Below are 23,243 nucleotides of genomic sequence, written 5' to 3' on the forward strand. Positions count from 1 at the left end.
GGTTGCCTTTGGACTTTAAATATAAATCTTGGTTTTATTAATTATTATAATATGATAACTTAAGGGAAAGGATAAGTAGTTTTTCTTCTCCAAATCTATATTTAAATAAAAACCAGTCCCAATCAAATCTCCTCGGACACTCTTCAGCATTTATAAATAGGTTTCCTGGTGTTGGAATTAAACGTGCCCTCAGAGGTTAATGGTCCGTCCTTCAGGTCCTATTTGGGTTAATATAGCCATTCGATTGTGATTATCGGCTTGAGTAAAATATTTACAAATCTCATACTTGTCGTTACCTGTATTTTTCTTAGTGCATTTGGGGACTTTAGTACATCCTAATGTGAAAGTTATCAATTATTAATTATCAACTGTAAAGTTCCCAAAGGCGGGCGTGTCAATCAAATAGAAGTAAAAAATACATCGAAGGCTGTTGTCCTCTTTGAACTTTTAACTGTCTGAATTTTTGATGATTGTGTTCGAAAGTTCCGAAAGTTGTTTTCTTCTGTTTGAGTATAAATATTGATTCGCCGTAAGGACACTCGCATCACTGATGAAGAAGTTTGGGTACTCTCGCTTTACCTTCAAAGCATTCCACAGAACGAATTTATTCACTTAACTCGAATCAATAAAATATAATATCACTGGTCATAATCCTACAGTTGAAATTGTGACTAATTGTTAAGGTCTAACTAAGGTCTAGCTCTTGTTGGACACCTCTCCACTGGCGGAGTAAGCCTGGTTCTCGTATCCGGCAAAGTTGCCTAGCACCATGGAAATGCGTGAGGGCGAATGCTGTATTCCATTTCCGGTTTTCTCATCCTGTCCAGATTTTCCACTGCTTGTGGGTAAAACAAAGTTGGCATTGCGACATCTTCGATGTAGGAATAATCGTAGTTTGAAGAATACAAAGAGCAGGACATAGATGAAACAGGACAGGATGAGCACACCCACAACTGTGACAAAGGAACTCTCCGGTTGACTCCAATCAATCACATGATAGATGTAGGGTTTTCCTTTCCTTTAAACAAATAATTCACAATATATTGCTGATAATGATAATAGATTAAGCAAACTTACTTGTTAATGCCTCCGCACAAGTGATAAATGTACGAGAATATGGCAAAGACAATGCCAAATAATACTGGCAGAAATATGTGCAACAGCCTCATGGGATGTGCCACAATCCACAGATCGATAAACATGCAGATCGAATTAAAGGCGTGAGTGAGCACATTTGTGGCATCCAAGTTATTTTCATTAGCTATAAAATAAACAAAAAATCAGATATATAAACCAATGACCTTCCAAGTACTACTCACCATCGTACAGAATCCCCCAGTAGATAATGGTGATGACAATAGATAAGACCAGAGATATGATGTGCATGCCCCAGTAGACTCGGAAATAGCTAAAGGAGCTCTTGATATTCAAGAGTTTATCTGCAAGTTAAAAATAAAGTTTTAAATAAGGTTTTAAGAGCATTTTCCAGATGGTTAGGTGCAAACTTACCGGCAGATTCTGGATGATAGTGCCAAATGGTGACTAGTACCGCTCCCAAAAGATTCGTCAGCATACACATCCATATGCCCCAGTTGGTCATGTAGATGAAGTACAGCCAATAGCTGCTCTCATCATCTGCTTCTGGCCACATTGAGGTGATAACAACGATCACAAAGAACAGGGCCATGAACCAGCGATAAAATAAATAAGCCATACTCTTTGAGCATGTTTGCCACTGAAAAGGTTTTTAAAAATAACTCATTTAAAATTCTGAAGCTCTTTCAAAAGGAATTACTACTATAAAACTACCATAAATTACCACTTTAACAAAACTTTAATATGAAATCTATAATTTTTATTAAATATTTCCACAATATGTATATTAAACAAAAAATAAAATCAATTTAATTGTTCTTTAACTAGTTTTTAGTTAGTTTCTCCAGTTGTTTCATTGTATTAAAGAACTTGAGTACTTTTAAGCTATAATTTCCAGGGTTTTGATTATTTCTAGACACTAAAGTCGCCTTAAAATTGATTGCAGCAATCGCATGTTTAAAGTAATGATTTCTTGACAGACCCCAGAGAGTTCGTAACGGCCTGCTGCTTATGCATATTTCAATAGTTTAATTTACAATGCACGAGCAATCGGTGTACAAAAGTCAAAGTGTACTGTCATATATATCCACATACATATATATCCCTTGTAACCCTCTCTCTATTGATACTGTGAATGAAGGAGTTTATTAAATATTCCCAAGGTAAGAGCCATACAAAATGGACAAACGCCCATTGTCTCTTACCATTTGTAAGATGGTTCGATTCGGTGTCGGGTATTATGGGACAATTGACATTTTTCACAGATGGGATAGAAAACAGAGGAACTTCTTAATACTAAAACTTAAAATCACAAAATATTTATGCAGAAAATAAACAAGTAGAATATGTATTTAAAAAAAAAATGTTGAAAGATCTTTCAAGAGAATTTATAAACAAGTATTGCCTAAAACAGTAATCAGTTACTAGACATTTTTGGGGTCTCACTTAGCCAAAGCACACCTTATTGACCTCGATGCGGACACTGGCCAAACACTTTAAAATGCCCATCATGTACATTGACCTGCGCCCCGAGTGCAACTCAAATACGAAACCAAATAAACACCTGCCCAGTTGCGTGTCCACACTGGGCGTTTCTGTCATAGGCCCCAAGGACGCAGATTATTTGTACTGTCATCGAACTATTTAAATTTAATCCTTACCTGTGACTTGACGAAGTCATCGGGTGTGTCGTGGTCGAAGCCACAGCTTTTGCGCTGGAACTCCTTCTTCACGGGATGAACGATCACCTGGAGTTTGCTCATCTTGACGGTTTTTGCTGTCAATTAATGTCTATAATAATGTGGTTATATCTTATGCAATCACTCGATGCATGCAAACTGTGATTCTCCCAACAAACAGTTATGCAATTAAAGGCGTTTTCAGCGATGCCATTCTCTTTGCGCGCTGCTATTTATTAACCAGAATGTGTTGAGATCTGAAAGAATTGGGGAGAAAATGTATTGTATCGGATTAACAACTCTTTAATGCTATAAGTTAAACTAAATATTAGGAAAATAAGCATTTTCTTAGTATTTGGTTAATGAAACATGGTAATATAACATCTTATTTTACCTTAGAGCATCATATTCGAGTGTTAGAAATGCATTTGTGAGGCTAAGAAGTATAACAAAGTGTCTTGATATGAAGGAAAATACATCATTTTTTATGTTATATATAAAAAATATATATAAATAAATATATATATATATATATATATATATATATATATATATAAAATATATATATCAGCATTCTGTCAGGAAGAGGAATTTATCAGAGTCGTCAGGAGTTGGGTTAAAATATAATTTTAAATGTTTAAAATGTGTTTGTCAGTCTCTTTATCTTTTCTTTGCATAAAATATATTTCATTACTTAAATAATAATTAAAAAAAAGAACCTTTTAACAAAGTAGGCAAGATTTTTTGAATCTTAGTAACCCTTGTTTTAAAAGTCATCAACCGATTGCTTTACTTCCCTTCACACATTCACCATTCTCAGTATCTTTTAATGCCAATATACAAACAGGTCATATTTCTGAAATATTAAAATAATCTAAAAATACTGTGTTGTAATGGAGTTGGCTAGAAAATTCCTCAAGCCTGTATGGCGACCATTAGCTTGTGGTGAGTAAAAGAGTTTAGTAAAGTTAATATATAGTATTATATCTGGGCATTCCCTTGGACAGTGGTTCGTCCTTATTGCGAGAAGCCAGTTAGAAATCTAGTCAAGTTTCCTGTTGCCAAGATTCAAACTGGTAAATCCAAGTACATGATGGCCAAAGTTTACATTCACGGAGAAATGGGCAATGCCAAGGAGGTGATCCGCAGTGACTCCAAAGCCAAGTATCACCGTAAGTTGGCTTCTATTCAGAGAGAGTCTTTAGTCCTTGATTAAACTTATACTAAATCTTCTATTCAGTTGACGTTTATGATGCATTGAAAGATGAGGCCGAACAGCAGGGCTTGTGCACCCAAGGTCTTGGCGGGGGTTTCTTAGTTCACGACGAGCAGAAGAAATACATCAAGTTATATGGAAAATCCCAGGCCCTGGGCAAGGCCAATCATGAGTCTGCCAAGGAACTCTTGCAGAAAATGTATGAGGGTCATAAGATCGATGCAGAATCTGGCGACATGGAGTCCTAATTTCGTTCTTTTCTCTCAATATTCATTTGGGAAATGTTTAGACCGCGTTGAAATAATTCAAGTAAATGGTTAAAATTACAGTTGGATGAATAAATTGCAAAGAAATTGAAAGTTTATAATGAGTTCGGGGGATTTTGTTCTTTGAAATGGCATAAACCTGACTTTAAACCTGAAGCTTTTGTCAATTTTAGGTATGATTTAATAAGCATTCTTATATGATAATTGTTCATTTGATAAAAACTAGTCTAAAAGTTCCCCTTTCTGAAATTTTAACCAATGGACTTTAGTAACTATAAACTATATATATACTATAACTATTACTAAACTTTACTATTTTTTCTTTCAGGACTGGCCATGCGCAACCCCTCTGTCTTGACCCAGACACAGACACAGGTTAGTAACTTATGTGCAAAGTGCGAAACCAAATTGCAAAACCAGACGAACTAAGCCTAGTTGTCTGCTTAATCGCGCTAGTAATGCCACTATTGTATGACTATTCATATAATTACATATATGTAGAGCTACTATGGCAGTCGGGGTGCCATCATTTATGGATCAATTTACCAGATAGTTAATGCGCTTCGTTGAGCGCTCTATTATCATGCAGTAGTCAGTGAATAATTATTCGCTTCAGCAGGGAAGAGAGAAACCCTCTATTATTTTTACTGCGGATTCTCTGGCATTGCTCGTCCATTAATTGCAACAAATAAAAATATTAACTTGCGCAATAAAAATGTATTAATTAACTACTAGTCTACTAAGGTCGAACAAAAACAGAACCCTGGCTTGGCCTATTGGGGTGTAGGTCGGTCGCCAAAAGAGCTGAGTAATGAGCAAAGTACTTAAGCTCTGTGGCGAATTTTACAACAATCTGCATGATACGCTCTGATGAGAGAAAAAACAACGTATAAACAACTTTATTGTTGTGACTATATTACCTTGAATGCAATCGTCGTTCCTGATTAGATATGACGACCATGGGGTAACAGAGAAAAACTTCACAACAAAGATATAAACCTGGCCAGAAATAATACAAATGAGGTCGAACTTAGAGGCAAATTCGAATACAGAATATGAAATCAAAAGACGTACGATATTTCTTGAGAATCTTATATAAAATATATATAAGAATATGTAAAAATACATAGTTATATTACTATTCTTAAGTAATCAAATTGGACATTTTGTTTGTTAACACCAAAAAGTGCAATACGATCTGTTAATTCATAACAATTGCTATTAGCAACAGCTGTTCCATTGGAAACTTTAGACCCTGACTTCAATATAGTCATCATATTCGCGGTTATACAAACACCGGGCCCAAGTTATAATTACTTTGCCAGAGCCATACTCTGATATAAACATTTTCGAGTGCGATGTTCAATGTCCCTGAACTTGCACGAACAACACGCTAATGAAACTTTTCAGCGAGCAAACCAGGCAGGTGGCCCATTCAGTTTAAACAACTCTAAACCATCTATGTATTTTGGTGGCCAAGACAATTCCGAGTCTCTTTTATTTACACGCTTTTTTGGCTGTCGCCTGTGCTACATTTTCGTCAACAAAAGAGAAGAGAAACCCGCATTAAACATATGTTTACGGTGCGTTTCGAAAAGGTATATCAAAAAGGAATTTTAGTTAGATTTCAAGACTTGAATGACAAGCTTTTACAAGATATTATCTGTAAGATATTACCTGCCTCATTGTCTCATTTTTAATGCAAAATAAAATCATTTAACTTATCTCACTCATTTGGCAAAGACAGTCCCATAGTTGTGAAACGCACTGTAGCCAAATAATATATAGGTTTATGGCTCTTGAAGTTGTACCACAAAAAACAACAAAAAACTCGTTGACCTTTACAAGCTGTGTAAATAATTTTTCGTCTCGAATGCAGTCAAACAGCTCGGGTGAATGGCAAGTCCAAGAGCCGATCTTTAGATTCCAATATTATCAATATCCCCCCTTGACGATTAGAAAAGTCACGTTAGCCATTCGATCGGTCCTATTAATTCACAATCTTTTCAATCACTCTAATAGAAAGTGAAATCAAGAGTTCAACGCCATTGGCAGCATTTCTTATGTTAATGACAAAAGCGTAGCCACAACAAAACTTTCTTATGATTTTCAAGTGGAAGTTTAAGTGGTTTCAGCCAAACACCAATCAAATATTGTCATAAAAATTCTTAAGATTTCTTAATAAACCACTTGCAGATGGTAATTAGCCAATTGATTGATTCTAGTTGGTCATAATACGTTAATTGATGGGAAAATTGCTATAAAGATAGGCTTGTTTTGGCTGGAATGTAGTATATACATTTATCTGTTATTAAGTTGATAAATTCGTACTACAACTGCCTTCGCAATTAAGTACTTAAACCCTATATAAAGAAATAAAAGAATAAAATTAAGTACATATAAAGTGTGCTTAAATTTTATTTTCTATTATAAAATTATTGCTTGAACAAGGTCAGTTTTTGTATAGAAGGTGTCAATATTTAATTAACGAATATGATCATTGATCAGTAAGCGGAAATTAGCAAATTTAAAAAGTGTTAATGATTATATAAACACTCAAAATACTATAAACAAAAACGAAGTGGTCCAATTCTTAACACCACAGTTTATTCATTCGTAAGCCAAGCAAACCGCAGAAAAAATGCCAACTAACTAGTTTTGCTAATAAATGCCGGTTAATTAGATAACACTAATGATTTTATGTGTATTCAAACCCACTTTTTGCACACTTTACATGGCATAGGCTCACCTTCAACTAATTGCAGTCGAGTATGAATAACGTTTTGGTTGAATCGAAATTGAGGCTCCTTGGAATCGTTGTTGTTGTTGTTGTTGTTGGTGAAACAGGAAACTTATAATCGTTCACTTAGTTAGCTTTTTCATTAACGCTTTCTGGGGACGTGCCTAAAATTTCAAGCGTAACGTTAAATCCAATGAGCCAATATATATGCAAAGCTAAAGTCATACGAAATAGAGACTCAAGTGTAATGTATGCACATACAAGAACCTAAATTTGCATGAATTCCCAAAGGAAGTATACCTTTTATTCAGTATTTAAAATTTTTGGCAAGGCCTTCAAAAAAACTTTTAAAATAAATCGAATGACGTCTATCCCAAGAAAGTGAAATAAGAATAATACAAGAGAATAAATAAAACCTAACTAATGACTGAATATGTACAGTAAAAAAATATTCTCCCTAGATTTTCATTAGAATAATAAATAAACATGGATTGAGAGATATTAATAAATATTTATTCTATCTACTTGTAAACCTTTTGTTTGCAAATTAACTAGTCACATTAATATTAAGCAAGTTCGTGTTGCAAAATCTATTTAAGTAAACATTGGCTTAGAGATTCAAATTGATTTCGCATGCAAATATTGTCAAGGTGGGAATTTTTTTTGCTAGTTTAACAAGTTTGTAAAGAGAATTTTTACACTTCTGAAGAATCGTATAACTTTTAAACCGAAAAGAAATTACTATTGCTGATATTGCTTCACTATTAAAAGTTTCCTTAATTTATTAGGTATTTTTGAAATTTTATGTTCTGTTAAAAATTCACTTCATTCATCACTCATTCATTCACATTTTGAAAGATTGCCAAATGGCTTTTGTATGTATTTATTGTTTGGAATTATAAACGCCGCTCGGCTTGGTCTGGATTGTCTTTTATGTATTTTTTGGCCCGGTGGTAATTTCTATTTGGGTCACCACAGCAACGGCAACAACAACAAAAACTTTGCATAACGGTATCTAGTTGGTTTCGAGTTTGTTTGCTGTGCCTTGCAATTTTTTTTTTTTTGTGTTGTATTGTTTTTGGTTTTGTTTGTCTGCCAGCAACAACAAACAATACTTTGCATTCACGCACCGATGCACAAGAACATCCCAGCAGGCAGCAACAACTTTATAAATAAATACTACTAACTAAAGTGAAGAGAGACACGCACCGAGCGATTAAGGCTTGCAGAGAGCGAAGCTGAAATCACGACTTCTCATAACGAAGCACGTACTGCGAATGATCGTGGCTTCTGCGGTGGAGTGACTTTGCTGCCGACTTCGAATACAGCTTAACGTGGTAAGAAAATAGTTACGAATACACCTTTAACTACGAACTATGTATGATATCGAATTTTGTGGGAATTAATGGTAATATTAAACAAAATATAGAAACATTTTAGTCTTAATCGTAATACTTCACCAATTACCCTGGCATAATAATTTAATTTATAATTCCAAATTTTCCTTTGCTTAATACAACCACTTTTGGTAACATAAATGGTTAGCAAACAATTTTAGAGTTAGAAGTATAATCGTAACTTTAAAATAACCTCGTTAAATAATACAATTTGATTTTGAAATCAGCATTTTTATAAAGAAGTTACCTGACATGAACTCTCGGTTGCTATCGTTACTATGTGGATGGGCGTCCGCAGTTAACGTGAGCGCAGACGCGGCTGCTGCGACGTCAACGTCGACGCAGCCAGGTGTGCTGGCAGCTGTGTTTGTTAGTGTGTGTGCCAGAGAGAGAGAGAGAGAGTCGCTCCACGTTGCTATAGATATACACGGGGAAAAATCACTACATTTTCCCAGAAAAACCTTTTCCGATCAATTACTATTCTAAGGGATGAAAAGAGGGAAAAGTTACTCAAATTAGGCCTTTTTCTAAAACCTTTAATAATTAAAATTTAACTGACGCAAGAATTGTGCACAAGTTAAACTAAAAATTACTGATCTGAAATTAAATAATTAAGCTCACTTATAAATCAAATGCAGCTTATTTATATTTTGTGATAATGATCACCATTAGTTTAATTGGAAATTTAATAAGATGATCACTATTAATTAAAAGTAAAAATAATAATAGTGAGCACTGAAAATGCAAAAATATTCCTTTGTTATTAAATTGTTTTAAAAAATTAAATATTGTATACAAGAGTAAAGTTATAGTTAATAAGCTATGCTCATTAGGAAATGCAATTAAACTTGTACTTAAAAAATATAAATATCTAAAGACAATGTGAAGTTTTATTAAAGATTAAAGATTAAAGTTAATCAAAAGCTTTTGTTTTACATTGAAAATATCTAATCTATCTATCTAATAAATTTTTATATAAATTTATATGCTATTTTTCCCTGTGTAACGATTTTGTCAGAACGATAAAAGAGCCATAAAACACGATGGATGCTTTCGGCTCAGCTTTCTGCCCTTCTCTGTTATCCACTTTGGGCTTAATTACTCGTTCATCAAAGTGTGTGTTTTATGTGTGCTTATATTTGGCAAATGTTTGAGAGCCAAAAGAAAAACAAAAGAAGTTTTTAGCTGATGGTACAGTTTGGTAAAAAAAATTGGGAGTTCTTTACTTTTTGCAATGTCTTAATAACTGCAATGAAGTTTGTTCACTTTAACAAAGAACTGAATACTAACCGTTCTTGTTAAAAAGATCTGTAATCTAATTACAAACTTACAATGAAAATGATGAGTCACAACTCCATTGAAAAACTACAACCTGGGTTAGGAATCAGAGCCACATAAAAATATAATTCTCGTTACCCAATTCTTTGTGTCATTGAACCTGATTAACTTTTCTGTAGAGCTTTAAAAACATCATTTTTAGCTGTGCAAAATGATTAGAGGAAGGGAATTGGAAATAATTCTAAGGGAAATGATTGAATTATATTTAAGAATAATGATTAATGCCTAGTTAGTTATATTTCTTTAGAACATATCGTTTAAAAACAGACTTATTTGGTTGAGAGCTTGACTCTTTATCTTAATATTAAATTAGTTGGGGTAGTACCTATTGACATTAATTTATAGAATCGTAGGGAAAATCAGTCATAACAAAGCTTAAAAGTTTCGCAATTTTTAAATTGACATTTATGGATATTTGTTGTGACTATTTGTTGTACAAATCCAATTTTAAAAAGTTATAACTTAACAAAGCCAAAAATGCCTTCATTTTAAATCGGAAAGAAATTCTAGACTAGTTTTTGTAAGGTTAAAAAATCTGCATACTCAATTTGAAATTTAAAAAAAGTACAATTTTTACCAATTTTTGAAAATTTCAAGCTAGATCGACTCGCCTGTTAATGCTGATCAACAATATATATGATTTATAGTCCTTCACTTTTTTTTAAGCTTCTGACTAACATTATGAACCCTCCAAGGGTGTAATATATAATATATATTCCAAAATAAACTCAACTTTTCAATAATTTAGTCATTTAGCGACACCGAGGTCTCTGAAAGTAATAGAAAAATGCTTAAAAAAATCGTGTGGTACGTTCACAGCAACATTTTAAATTGCTAAATAAAGGGTTCAAGAGTTTAAAAGAATTAAATATTATGTAGAATTGTACCAAAACTGTTTCTGGTTTGTTTGAAAACATGTATGTACAGCTGCCTGTTCTTTTGCGTCGTTCCATAAAATATATTGGCAATACTTTTATAAATTTAGTTAAAATATTTAATAATGGATATTTGATTAAAAGTATTTTTCAAGTAACTTAAACTGTTTCCCTTCTTATTATTTCGCTTTCTAATTAAGTTCATTAAAACCATAAACTGAAAGTATTTAATCTTATATACGTTATTATGACCTTAAGCAATTAATATATTTATTATATTTCATAATAATCTTGTAATTGAGATTAAATGGGTTAATTGTATATATATTTTTTATATCCCCTATTTACTTAGTTTTCAGTACCGTCACATATTCTTATTAAAATAACATTAGCTTCTTATGTACACTTCTTTTATTTCGATTTTCGTTATATACATATATTGTCTTGTTATGTGTTTATACAATTCCATAGTTCTCTGAATGCATCCCGTATAATGTGATGGCATCAATAGAGTATTTCAACAATTTTCATATTTATACTATCCCATCCATAAATGTAACATAGTAACAAAATCATTATTTATTAACCTAACTAAACCAATTCAACGTTAAGGAACCAAGAAGATTAAAACTTACTATAGAAATACTAGACATAAATAAATGCATGCGAGTGTGTGTGTGTTGTGCGTGTGTGTTAATGTTGAAATAAAATGCAATGCTGGTGATAATTAGAGAATCCTATAGAAGTGAGGGTGCTAATGAGGCGATGTTCCTTATATCAAACCAACTGAATGCGGGGACCAGACCACACTGAAGGCCCTGTTGAACATTCTCTTTAATTTATGCAGTCCAAAGAGCAGTATCCAATAGCACAGGATGAGCACAAAGATGCCCACAAAGGTCACCAGACAACGCTTGGGCTGATTCCAATCCAGAATGGGATATACGTAGGGATTGCCAAATCTGCAGGGTATAAGGTAAACTAATGAGTTTTAAATCGAATGCGGGTTTTACTAGAACTCACTCATCTGTGCCTCCGCAAAAGTGATAGATGAGGGTGAACACAAAGAAAAAGATTGCCGCACTCATGCTGTACACCATATGAAGGAGCCTCAAGGGAAATGCCACAACCAGGAAGTCAATCAGGATCATTACAGTATTTAGGCCATGGGTAATAATGCTAATAGCCGGAAAGCGTGTGGGTTTGTCTGTTAAAGATCAAAAATGATTTAAATTGGGTCAATCTTAGGATCAGATAGACAACTCTACTCACTCATTCTGCCATGGAGAAACACCCAATAGACCGTTGATATAATCAATGCCAGTGATAGGGTCATATTGTATAGCCACCAGTATATCTTCAGTCCCCTCGAAGTCTCCGCCTTTTTACCAGATTCCTGGACCAAACTCCTTGTGTTCCTCAGATCAAAATGCCAGCAGGTGACATGTACCGCAGAGATTAGCATAGTGATTGTTCCGAGGCCATATCCCCAGTTGGTCATATAGATGAAGAATTTGCCATCGCAAAACTGAATAATCATGCACATTATATAGACTCCCAGAAAGAACAGGGCCCAGATCCATCGATACAGCAAATATATTGTATTGGTGTCATCCTTTTGCCACTATTTGGAAAAGTAAAAGGTTTTAAATCAGTTAAATTTTTTTAAAGAAATATGTTGCACTTTAAATAACATACTAAATAATTAAGTAATTTGTTTCCACTACAAATAAAGTTTCAAACATTTTGTAATATGCGATTTAGACGTATTTGTAAGTTCTAAACTTACATTGTTGATGGTTATATATATTGATGGTTATTATAGAGCTCTAAATGGAAATTTCTATTAGTCCTAATCGCGGTCAAATATTTAACCCTTGCACTATGATCTAATTTCAATTTACGTAATATATTAATTTTTATATTCCACACCTTTGCCTGTTCAAATTAACAAAAACAAACCGTAAATGATTATGGCATCTCTTATCATGACTTTCTGCTTATCACTCCCAATGACGTAGTCAGAATCGGGCCTGTCTAGCTAGTCACACTTGTCCTTCGATTCAAAGTCTCTGTTTTACGCGTGCCTAATACTAATTAAATTAGTTTGATTTGTACTTAATTTTGTTTTATGCGGAAATGCAATCATTTGTCGATAGTCCCCTGATTACGCGGTTCGCCATGGATATTTATGGACATCGGTCTGATAAGGTCTGGCCGGCATATTTATAGCGTTATGCTCCAAAACTATATTGCTATCTGGTTCCTTGTTTGTTTTGATTAGCTTTCTATTGGCAAAAATGTGTAATTCTTTTATGGCAGAATTCCCAGAAGTTTTTGCGTCGCTCGTCTGGGGGTTAACGTTTTAGGGAGCCCATTGCGATCGGGTATTTTTAAAATGACTCAGAATTTGATTACTTTGATAAGCTGAAAAATATTTTTATTTTTTGAAAGCCTCTTTAATGCAGGAAAACACTAAAAGTTAACAATTGCCTTATTCAAAGTGCGCGGTATCTAGATAAAGTAAGATTGCCGACTTTTAACCAGTCAACACTTTATTTGTATAATTGTGGCTTAAATTCTGTTGTTTATGATTTAGATTTTTGTGTGTCTGGCACAATACGGTTTCGATCAATATTTATAAAAGTTGCTTGTTTTCACAGCTTTCCATTCATAAACATTCTATTAAACTCCCAGCCAATGTGAGTTACACTTCTGAAGTTGCTATAGTTATATGTATACTCCACAAATGAATGATCTAACGATTGTAGGGGGCATTGCTTTTAGTTAAGCTACGCTAATTAAATTCAAGTGAATAAACATCGCCTGTGAGTGTATTTTCTATGCATGCTTCCACATTTCGTGTGTGTATTCACTCTAATTAGAACTTTTATGCATTCCTCCTTTAATTTTATGCTGTATTCTAACCAAACCAAGATGTTTCGATGTCTCCTATGACCCTATGTCATAGTGTTTCTATAATATAATTCTTTTTATATTCATTTCTGACACTCGTTACATTTTACTCAGAGTTATTTGCTTTATTTAATTTTTCTTGTGAACTTAGGTTCTTAGTTAATTTTGTTAAGTGTTGCCTCCCCTTTACTGATGGTTATTCTTATCAAAAATATTTTTTATACTGCACTTATCTAGGTGTCTCTCAGGTAGTTTAGAAGTACGTCACACAAATTCGCGGAATTTTTTTGTATAAGAATTTCGGGGTCACCATTCCCATTTTTTTGGGGGTTGTACCATAAGCCTGTTATACATATATTTACATATATATTTGTTTGTGTTTCAGAAACACGTGCCTGCAATGATGTCACACTAACGGTTAGAACTCCTCCAACATTCACTAATGACGGGGGACTTACAATGTCTTGGGTTTGTTTTATTTTTTGCTACTGCTATTTGAACTACTCGTATGATACACCTGAGCAGTTACAGCACCGATAAGGCTGCAGTATTTGGACTGTAATTAAGGGGAACTCTCCTCACCTGCGATCTGTAGAACAGATGAACGCGATTGTATGAGAAGCCAAAGTTTGCCCGCTGCAGTTCCTTGTTGAAGCATTTGCAAAAGTCGTCGAAAAGTTGCATGATTTCATATATTTCTATTATGTTTAACTGTAATATGTTTTATTTATTTTAATCGCGAAACAGGATTTTAATTTAAGGGGAATTTTTCGAGGAGGGGAGACTTCCGACCTGAGTCGCTTGTGACCGGCAACTGGCGTTGAGAACCTTTTTCGTGTGACTTTGCCAGTGCTTTCTGAGTTATGTTTACGACGCGCACGAGCACCAACAGAGAGAGAGAGAGAGAGAGAGAGGTATAGGGAGATAGAAGGAGAGAGAGAGAGTAAGTGGAGAAGGAGCAGAGAAGAAGGAGGAGGAGGAGCGGGTTCCCCGATCTTGAAATGGGGCTTTTGGGGCTTTTTCGAAGTCCGGAGGCGCGCTTACTCGTTCGATTCCCAACGACGAACTGACTGATAGATCGATCGATCGGAACTCAAAGATCACTCCGGCGCACGATCACTTTGCACATCGGATGCCTAACGGGAAATGGGAAAACTGACCAGTGGCGTATCGGGCTTTATAGTTGCAATATCATTGCTTTATAGCGACATCGCCGCTAAATTCAATTAAATATGTGGAGCAGCCGCCCGCCAAAACGAGTGTCGGATGGCAAAAGCCGCCCATCTCTCTTGCTGGTGGGAATCGTTTTTTACACAAGATAATATTTGTATCAGTGATCACTATTGACAGCTGCGTATCGCCACTCACACACACATTTGTCACCATTGACCAGCTTTGAACTTGAAGCCATAAAGGTCGCCCCAATTAAGATCGCCATTAAGCTGAACCACCCAAGAAAAAAAATGCCAGAGTTCCAATTGCCGTGCAGCACTTGGCGATGACCTACATTATCCAAAAATGGCACAGACATCATACCCGTCTGGCGATAAGCAATACGGGGTAAAAGTTCGACCTTATCTAATCCACGGAGAGAGCTTTCACGCACTTCAAGAATCGCTAATTGGGTTTTAATTAAATATCGCTTCAGATAACAATTTATTATTGACTAAAGTTCAGTTTCACTGAGATTTATAAAGAGTTTTGTTTTTTATAAAAATTTACAATGCAAAGTGTTTGGGTTTTTAATGGAAACTTAATTTTTAGGAAGTATTATTAATAATAATTGGTTTAATCATTTAAAATCAATACAAATATATACAAAGAATTAAATCTGAAAATTGCTGGAAGTTAATTGTATTTTTTTTTTAATATTTATTTTATTCTAATAATATTGGGATTACGTTTTTTGTTTGTTTTTATAGACAAACAAGTAGATTTCGTAATAAATGTTATTCTATTGTATTTAATTTGCATTAAATATAATAATACTTAAAGCACTAATTTTATTTGTTTGTTTATTGGCAAACAAGTATATTTCGTGGAAAATTATATTGACGTAAAAGGGCGTTAACGCCCATATGAAGACCATATGTTATTGCAGTGCCTTTCTAAAGAAATATTTTGTTTTAGATTTGATCTTTATTTATATTTTGTTCCAAAGAAATAAAGTTAATTTAATATTTGATCAGCTGTATTCGCAGATTGAAAACATTACTCAAAAGCTTTTAAGGCAACAATTATAAAACTGGTTATTTACGGAATATGTGTACTAAAGTATATATTAATCAAATATAATCAGGGGAATAAAGTAGTCGTATTTATTTGCTACCCTATTGAGATAGGCAAAGAGCATCCATACATACTCGTTCATATATCCATCCGACTCTCTTGCTGGCATATTTGTGCAATTGAAATTGAACCGTTTATTAAACGTTCCAGCATCTATTACATATCGACATTCCGGCTAATTTGCATATCATTCCCGGTGTCGATTTCGGAGCCCGCCTCCGGTTATAACTCATCGGAGGGGTTACGGGTTCGTTACCCCAATATCTGACCTTGCCATTGGACGGACGGGAATCACAGATCGAAAGTGTCGTCGGCACTTGTTGTAAAGATAGCCGTGAAGACAAATTGAAATTGGTTCTTTATTGCATAAATAAATTATAATTGAATTTCGATTTCAAGAAAAACACATTTCAAATTGACACTTTGCACAATTTCTTCTTCGGTGGGAATCAAGACGATTAATTGAACGATTGACCACGAGTTTTGCTTTTTAAAGGAATTTTCCAGATGAGCAACAGACGGCGTGTTTTCTGATTACATTAAATGGAAACCAGAGATTAGTTGTTTTGTAAACATTGGAAATTTTTTGGATTTAAGTAGCGCAATGGAAATTCAAGTAGCCTCCCCTCATCATCAAGTAAACAATGGAAAGTATGGGAAATTTTCCAACCTTTAGGGAATGAAGAGCTGGAAGGAATTGGAAACTTATAAATATAAAGTGCTTGTTTTATTGTCTTACGTTTAACATTTAAGAAACACCCTGTATTTCCCAAAAGCTTTTTAAAAGTTCTTAAACAATTTGCTCAGTTTGTCAATATTCTCGGGTAATCTATGATTCATTACACTGTTTAACACACGACTAACTAACATAAATAATAGGTAATAGGAAATTAAATATATACAATATATTTGCAGGGTATTCCAACTTTAGTAAATAGCTTGTAACCCTGTGAAGGAAACTTTTCCGACTCTATAAATCATATATATTCTTGATCAGCATCAAAAGCCGAGTTGATCTAACCATGCCCGGTCAAAATATAAATTTTGAAATATTTTTCAAAATATTTAAAAAAAATTATAATTATATGCAAATTTGTTTACCGTCTAAAAACTAACAAAGAAAAGCTTTCCGAATTGAATTTAATGCATTTTTTGCTTAGTTTTGATATTTTGTAGCATCATGGAATTGTCAAAAATTCATAAATATTTTAAATATTTAAATATTGATGTATTGAAGAATATAGTGAAGAATATAGTGGTTTCCGAATAAAAGTCATGATCATCATATATGGCTAACTGAAAGGTTACCTCCCTTCGTTTTTAATCCCTTTATTCACTTTTTAATACCTTTAGGAACATCATTTTTCTAATTTTTTGTTTAAGAAACCACAAATTACACTTCCGCTTTGTCCTACTGAAATTCCCCCCAAAAATTCTGGAACACATATTACGATTTTCGAAATCTAGTTATGTTTTCTCAGTTCGAAAATACTTAACTGGGTATCGGTAAGGGACCTGTTTAATTTAATTCTTTAGATTGGCTTGCCGGAAAATAAGCTTTTCTTAGAAGGGACTTAATCTTACCCATACATTTCGACGGTTAATATTTTTAATATTAACCGTTTATTGGAATTTACTGTTCGCCGATTGAATAGTTTTTTTTTTTTTTTGCGAACTCTTATCGCTTCCAAGTCTGGTGGGAACGAGTCTGACAGCACTTGATTTGTCACAGAGAAAAAACCACCGACACTTGAGGAATACGAGGGTTTATCAATAGGTTTATGACCGAACGATATGCATATGCGAAAATTCCCAAAAATGTTTAAAAATTCACAATCATCGATTGGACTCCACCCAATTTGGGATATTAATGAGGTGGGAAAATTCCCAGCCATGGGCCGGTGTAAAAGTTCAATTTGGTCTAGGCATCTGCTGAAGCTTGTCCACATCCACGTCCGAGTTCCAGGCCTTATCGGGGTGGCGTACGAATTAGACATAAACGGTGCTCGTTCGGGTGATAAAGACCGAGATAGCCGCCGGAGCGGTTCCTATCACACTCCACGATTACCTCGATTCTGGCCGAAACGATTTGCGGAAAACATGGCCCTCGACTCCGGGTATTCGACACCTGCGACACATGGTTCCGCCAGTCTGCGATCTACCGGCGAGTCAGTCACCTGCTCTGGACTCTTTTGGCCCTCCTAGTCCAGCGAACCCGACGACGCGTCCACCCAGCCTCGAGTATGCGGGATAAGAGTGAGGAGCCTTGCTGTCTGCCCCTCAAGGAGGAGTTCCAGCGTTCCAAATTCTCGCTGCATTACGATGATCCTGGTGCCTTTTGTCGCTCCCAGTGGCAGAGGGGGGATCGCAATCTGATCTGGCTTCTATATCGATGGATCCTGGCGGCATTCTTTGCAGGCGGAGTCATTGGTAGCATGGTGAGCACCTTCAACGGTGGACGCTGGTTCATCTATCTGACGGATTGGGGCTTCTCGTTGTGCTTCTACTGCTGCACCTATGGCGCTGTTTTGGCCACGATTTACTTCATCAGACCCTCCTATTTTGGTGAGTAATAGCCTGGCGGCATTCATTCATTTCTTTTCTTATCATTTCATTTAACATGTACTATTTTTCAGCTCCTGGAAGTTGGGCCTTAAAGATCTATTGGATTTCTCACTATACAACTGTGGTGCTTGCCATGCTGATTACCTTGGTTTTCTGGGCTGCTCTCTATCCTTGTGAGTTGAACTTATTAATTATTACCGAATAATTACTAATAATAAATAAATATCTTTATAGCAATGCCTGAAATGGGAGCTGAGCTGTACAATTTGTGGGCTCATGCCTTTAACTCGGTTTGCATGATCTTTGACTGCTTCATGGTGGCCTTTCCAACACGGATCATGCATTTTGTGTATCCTTTTACAGCTGGCATCACCTATGGGATTTTCTCCCTGATATACTTTTGGTCCGGCGGAGTTGATCCGTAAGTATAAATACGAATTAAGACAAGGAGTCTATTGCTAACTTTCTTACAAATCCACAGGATGGGCAATCGATTCATCTACTTCATCTTGGATTGGGAACGACCCGGTCTGGCCATTGGAACTGTTTGTGGATGTGTGGTGTTGGTTAGCTTCTTTTGTGTGCTGGTATTTGGTTTCTATAGATTACGTATCTCAATGCAAGAATGTTGCTGTAGAAAACCTGAGGAAATCCCAGCCACGACAGCTCCTCCTCCTATTGAGCCAAGGCATGTTGCTTGAAAATTCTAAAGAATTCTTCTAAAAGAGTTTTAGAAAAGCAATAGAAGGGTTATTTGATTTCTTTGTGGAATCCTAAAGATAGTCCTGCCACCGGTTCATTAAGTATCTTAGCTTTTACAGTCTCTGGTGGAGAAGGTATTAGCCTAAAATGGTAAAAAAAGAGTGATCAAAAATATTTATTAGAAATATCAACCAATAAACCATATTCCATAACAATACTAGGTTATTAAATTAATCTTACAGTCTTATACATTCTAATGTTCCTAAAATGTTATTTAAATTAGATAAAACTTGGGAAATACTTATCGAATTTTTATTATTATAAATGCCAGACAATGATATCTGATTTTCAAAGCTCGTGAGATAGTAGAACATGGTATTTTCCTACTAGTGAATTGGCTGATGTCAATCAGCTAAGGTTTATATGTACTGACATCAACATTGGGTCTATGTTTGTACATAAACTTATCACCTACAAATTGGTATTCCCGCCGGTATCAATGGCAATAACAAGTCTTTTGTAATATTTCATATTCGTACACATTTGAGACAAGTTGATAGTGGCTATACAAGTGTTAAACTAATAATCCCTATCTTGGAAATTTTACTTATTGATAGCTGAGTTCTGATTTGCTTAAAACTTGTTTAAACTAAACTGCTTTATATATAACTATAGTTAATTATCTAGAGATTTAAATCATTGCAAGAAAACTAGTAATTGCCGCGTCACTAGAGGAAAGAACATACGACACTTGAAAATTATCAAAAGTTCTTAACCAGTTTTCGGTTTTACGACCATCACCTGCATATGCAAACATATATACATATGGAAACCCCGAAAAATGTGCTTCTAAATTCCAATAATGGCTAAAGCGACTGCGCTAGAAAGGAGATTAATGTTCCTCGTCTCGAAGTTCGATTTCGTTGACCGCTCCAAACCGACCTTGTCCACGTTGGGGGTCTTATCGGGGGCGTGCACCACTGCCGAATCAGACATATACGTTGCTCACTAGGATGATAAGGATCGTGATAATTCAGACGGCGTGTATCGCACCATTCAAGCCGAAACAATGTGCGGGAATGTGTTGGCCCCTATTAATGACTATTGAACACCTGGGCCGCTGTCAGTCTGCATTCTACCGGCGAAGCAGTAACTTCTATTCGAAGTCCTCCAAATCCAGTTAGCCGAAATGGTCGATAAAAGCCAGGAATCCTGCTGTCAGCCCTTGAAGGAGGAGTTCCAGCGCTCGAAATTCTCGCTTTATCATGAAGATCCCGGAGTCTTTTGTCGCTCGCAATGGCAAAAAGGAGACCGAAATATAATTTGGGTTTTGTACCGATGGTTTCTGGCCGCTTTCTTTGCCGCTGGCGTTATCGGGAGCATGATGCAGGACTTTAACGGCGGTCGTTGGTTCATTTTCCTTACCGACTGGGGATTTACACTGTGTTTATTTACCTGTACCTTTGGGGCTGTAATCGCAACGATATACTACATTAACCCCGCCTATTTCGGTATGTAAAAATTGCAGTATAAAGTCCATTTCGTATGACCCATTTGCACTGCAACTTAAGTGTTACTTTTAAGTTATATGAGAACATTGATACTTGTAGAACCTGGCAGTCGATCCCTCAAGATTTACTGGATCTCTCATTTTACAACATCTGTGCTATCAATGCTGATTACGCTGGTCTTTTGGGCCGCTCTTTCATCTAGTAAGTTGTACCAAGGACCTTATTATCTTTGGTTGAAAAGTATTAAAGACTTATCCATCCGTAGCCCAGCCTGAAATTGCAGGAGAGCTGTATAACCTGTGGTGTCATGCCTTCAACTCGATATGCATGGTCTTCGACTGCTTTATGGTGGCCTATCCCGCTCGTCTCCTGCATGGTATCTATCCCCTTTCCGTAGTGCTTATCTTCCTGGTGCACTCATTGATCTACTATTGGGCTGGCGGCACTGACATGTAAGCGGTGGCTTTTTAATTGTTCTAGTGCACTTCTTTTATTGTTAATCCAACAGGGATGGAAATCGGTTTATTTACTACGCCCTAGACTGGGCACGTCCTGGTCTAGCAATTGGGTTTGTTTGCGCCAGTCTGGCTTTGATTTGTTGCTTTTCCCTGTTGGCCTTCGGCATCTACCGCTTGCGGTTGTCGATGTACAAATGTTGCGGAAAAAGTCAAGAGGAATCACAATCAACAGAAACTGCTCACAAGGAATCATCTTTAGCTGTTTAATTCATTTTTTGATCAATTATAATCGGTTTAAAGGTTTTAGAATAGGGTAGTTAAGCCATTTTCTGGACCACCGCGAACTGCAGTGATTGGATTTGGTTGGACCACTTCTCCAGGGCATTGTAACGCGATGCACTGCTATTGATTTTATCCAGCTGAAGCACCTGGTTGACCTGGTCGATGCGTCCCTTAATAGTGCTGAAGAAGAAATAAATATAAGTTGAATTCTCAGCGCCGTCAAGCGTTTTCTTACTCATCCAGGATGCAGGAGACTAGTAGACTCTCTACCTCTGCTGGCTCGATGTTCAGGGCATTGGCAATGAAGGGTATAGCGATGTTCTTGTAGGGTCTAATCAGTTTAATGAGCACCTGAGTGCGAATGTTGCGCAATAGGTCCTCGATGTGTTCCCGAATAAACTGATCAGCCATTATGTTGCTCCGGTGCTGACGCAGGATGGTCTCGAACTCGTTGATGTCATTGTTCTGGTAGGAGTTGACGAGATTAGTCATGGCCAGGATCTCGGGATCGTTTTTGTACGGCTTGGCCTCCTGGGAGTCGAATGGATTGATGCCAGATTTCATCAGCCTTAGAACGAAATGGAACTATTATCTCCTTGAATTATTAGTATTTGATTTAAACTCACATGTTAGCCAAAACCAAGTACTTCAAGCAGGTGGTTCTACGGGGAGAGCCGCTCTCATCGTAGTTCTTGAACGCCTCAAAGAAGTCGGTGTGTGCCTTTTCGAACTCTCCCTCCCGAAGATGCATTTTTCCACCACACTCACGGATCACGCCCATGATCAGGGGATGCGGAATGGCAGACTTAATGTGAAGGGACTGCTCGTAGAGCGCCTTGAGCTTTTTGTTGTTCTTCTGCACCGTGTACATCTGGATCTCTAGGGCATATATCTCCAGCAGTTGAGTGCCCTTCTTTAGATCGTCCTCGCCGTCGTCCGTCTGGCAGCTTTGGTGCAGCTGTTTGAGTATTTTCTGCAGCTTTGTAAAGTCGTTGCGATCAAAGTACAGCTTGCCCAGCTTCGTGTTGGTCTTGAACCAAAGACGATCGTTCTTGGCATCGCGCAGGGCGTCCAATGTGGTTTCGTAGAAGTTCTGGAGCAGGCCCATCTGGAAATCAATTTGTTGAGTTAGTTAGCTCCTCTCTGATTACTTGCTTTTTAAATACTTACATTCTTTGATGTGGATATATAGTCCAGGATGGAATTGATGCTCTTTTCCGAGTGGTTTCTGGTCACAGCACTTTTAATATACGTTAGTAGCTGCTTATAGCGCACCATCATCTCATCGTAGTTGCACTGTATAGAGATAACATTATAGATACTTGTAAAGATTATACTTGCACCTTCTTACCAGCCTAAAGTTGATCTTAATCATTTGCTTCAGCGCCTTGAATCCCCATTCCCCCTTCTCGCCGTTCTCCAGGTCGAGCACCTTCTGGAAACTGGCCAAGGCAGCCTTGGGCTCCTCCTCCTTCAGCGCCTTGCTGTTGTAGTACTGATTCTCCAGATCCACATCAGGTTCCGAGTTGCTGTCCTCGGAGTACTCCTATAAATGGTAAATACAACAAATTAAAACACCAGAAGCCGGCAGCAACACCGGGTTTCCCATGCTATACGTACAAGTCCATAATCCTCGTCGTCGTCGCACATGAAATCGTCATCATTGTCCGACATTTTGCAGCTTCGAATATAATATATACTTGGCAATCAAATAATTTGTGTAATATAATTTTTGTATTTTGCAAAAACACAAAGCAGGATTTGTTGTGACCGTCCAATTGTTTAGTTAAAATGCCGAGAACGGATTCTTGAACTCCCCAATTTGGTCACACTAAATCAAGTGGCAGCGCTGCCATTCCTTTATATTTATATCTTGCACCATCATTTCTTTAAATCATATAAAAGAAATTGAGG

General features: G+C 36.3%; 6 protein-coding genes across 10 annotated transcripts; 3 read left to right on the top strand and 3 right to left on the bottom strand.

The window, feature by feature from the left end:
- Nucleotides 1-574: 574 nt before the first annotated feature.
- On the bottom strand, nucleotides 575-8,295 carry LOC110181421 (protein rolling stone). 5 transcript variants are annotated; one of them, XM_086837279.1, is made up of 7 exons: nucleotides 8,206-8,283; nucleotides 7,006-7,160; nucleotides 2,757-3,031; nucleotides 1,510-1,735; nucleotides 1,320-1,439; nucleotides 1,078-1,261; nucleotides 575-1,018 (listed from the first exon to the last, which is right to left on the bottom strand). In XM_086837279.1, the coding sequence occupies exons 3-7, from the start codon at nucleotides 2,856-2,858 to the stop codon at nucleotides 697-699; spliced, it is 954 nt and encodes a 317-aa protein (XP_086693405.1). In that variant the 5' UTR covers nucleotides 2,859-3,031; nucleotides 7,006-7,160; nucleotides 8,206-8,283; the 3' UTR covers nucleotides 575-696. The 5 variants fall into 5 exon arrangements, with proteins under 5 accessions (XP_086693405.1, XP_086693406.1, XP_020804822.2 ...); XM_086837280.1 differs by having other exon boundaries at nucleotides 8,184-8,279; XM_020949163.2 differs by having other exon boundaries at nucleotides 8,127-8,279.
- On the top strand, nucleotides 3,527-4,349 carry LOC110181444 (sex-regulated protein janus-B). Its single transcript, XM_020949188.2, has 3 exons — nucleotides 3,527-3,719; nucleotides 3,782-3,946; nucleotides 4,015-4,349. The coding sequence occupies exons 1-3, from the start codon at nucleotides 3,668-3,670 to the stop codon at nucleotides 4,236-4,238; spliced, it is 441 nt and encodes a 146-aa protein (XP_020804847.2). The 5' UTR covers nucleotides 3,527-3,667; the 3' UTR covers nucleotides 4,239-4,349.
- Nucleotides 8,296-10,999: 2,704 nt separating the features above from the next.
- Nucleotides 11,000-14,691, bottom strand: rost (rolling stone). The gene is made up of 4 exons (XM_020949167.2): nucleotides 14,105-14,691; nucleotides 11,879-12,230; nucleotides 11,630-11,813; nucleotides 11,000-11,568 (listed from the first exon to the last, which is right to left on the bottom strand). The coding sequence occupies exons 1-4, from the start codon at nucleotides 14,204-14,206 to the stop codon at nucleotides 11,379-11,381; spliced, it is 828 nt and encodes a 275-aa protein (XP_020804826.2). The 5' UTR covers nucleotides 14,207-14,691; the 3' UTR covers nucleotides 11,000-11,378.
- A 3,033-nt stretch (nucleotides 14,692-17,724) lies between these two features.
- On the top strand, nucleotides 17,725-19,387 carry LOC110179869 (protein rolling stone). The gene is made up of 4 exons (XM_020947469.2): nucleotides 17,725-18,376; nucleotides 18,448-18,549; nucleotides 18,611-18,797; nucleotides 18,858-19,387. The coding sequence occupies exons 1-4, from the start codon at nucleotides 18,055-18,057 to the stop codon at nucleotides 19,075-19,077; spliced, it is 831 nt and encodes a 276-aa protein (XP_020803128.2). The 5' UTR covers nucleotides 17,725-18,054; the 3' UTR covers nucleotides 19,078-19,387.
- A 731-nt stretch (nucleotides 19,388-20,118) lies between these two features.
- On the top strand, nucleotides 20,119-21,542 carry LOC110179867 (protein rolling stone). The gene is made up of 4 exons (XM_020947467.2): nucleotides 20,119-20,589; nucleotides 20,689-20,790; nucleotides 20,855-21,041; nucleotides 21,098-21,542. Exons 1-4 carry the CDS (start codon nucleotides 20,268-20,270, stop codon nucleotides 21,312-21,314), a joined length of 828 nt encoding a protein of 275 aa, XP_020803126.2. The 5' UTR covers nucleotides 20,119-20,267; the 3' UTR covers nucleotides 21,315-21,542.
- alien (COP9 signalosome complex subunit 2 alien) lies at nucleotides 21,297-23,162 on the bottom strand. The gene is made up of 6 exons (XM_020947466.2): nucleotides 22,950-23,162; nucleotides 22,681-22,875; nucleotides 22,500-22,625; nucleotides 21,956-22,437; nucleotides 21,565-21,897; nucleotides 21,297-21,509 (listed from the first exon to the last, which is right to left on the bottom strand). The coding sequence occupies exons 1-6, from the start codon at nucleotides 23,001-23,003 to the stop codon at nucleotides 21,365-21,367; spliced, it is 1,335 nt and encodes a 444-aa protein (XP_020803125.2). The 5' UTR covers nucleotides 23,004-23,162; the 3' UTR covers nucleotides 21,297-21,364.
- Between the last annotated feature and the right edge of the window lie 81 nt (nucleotides 23,163-23,243).

This window comes from Drosophila serrata, unplaced genomic scaffold (assembly GCF_035046125.1).
Source record: "Drosophila serrata isolate PLE 108 unplaced genomic scaffold, ASM3504612v1 contig_302, whole genome shotgun sequence".
NCBI classification, from domain to species: Eukaryota; Metazoa; Arthropoda; class Insecta; order Diptera; family Drosophilidae; genus Drosophila; species Drosophila serrata.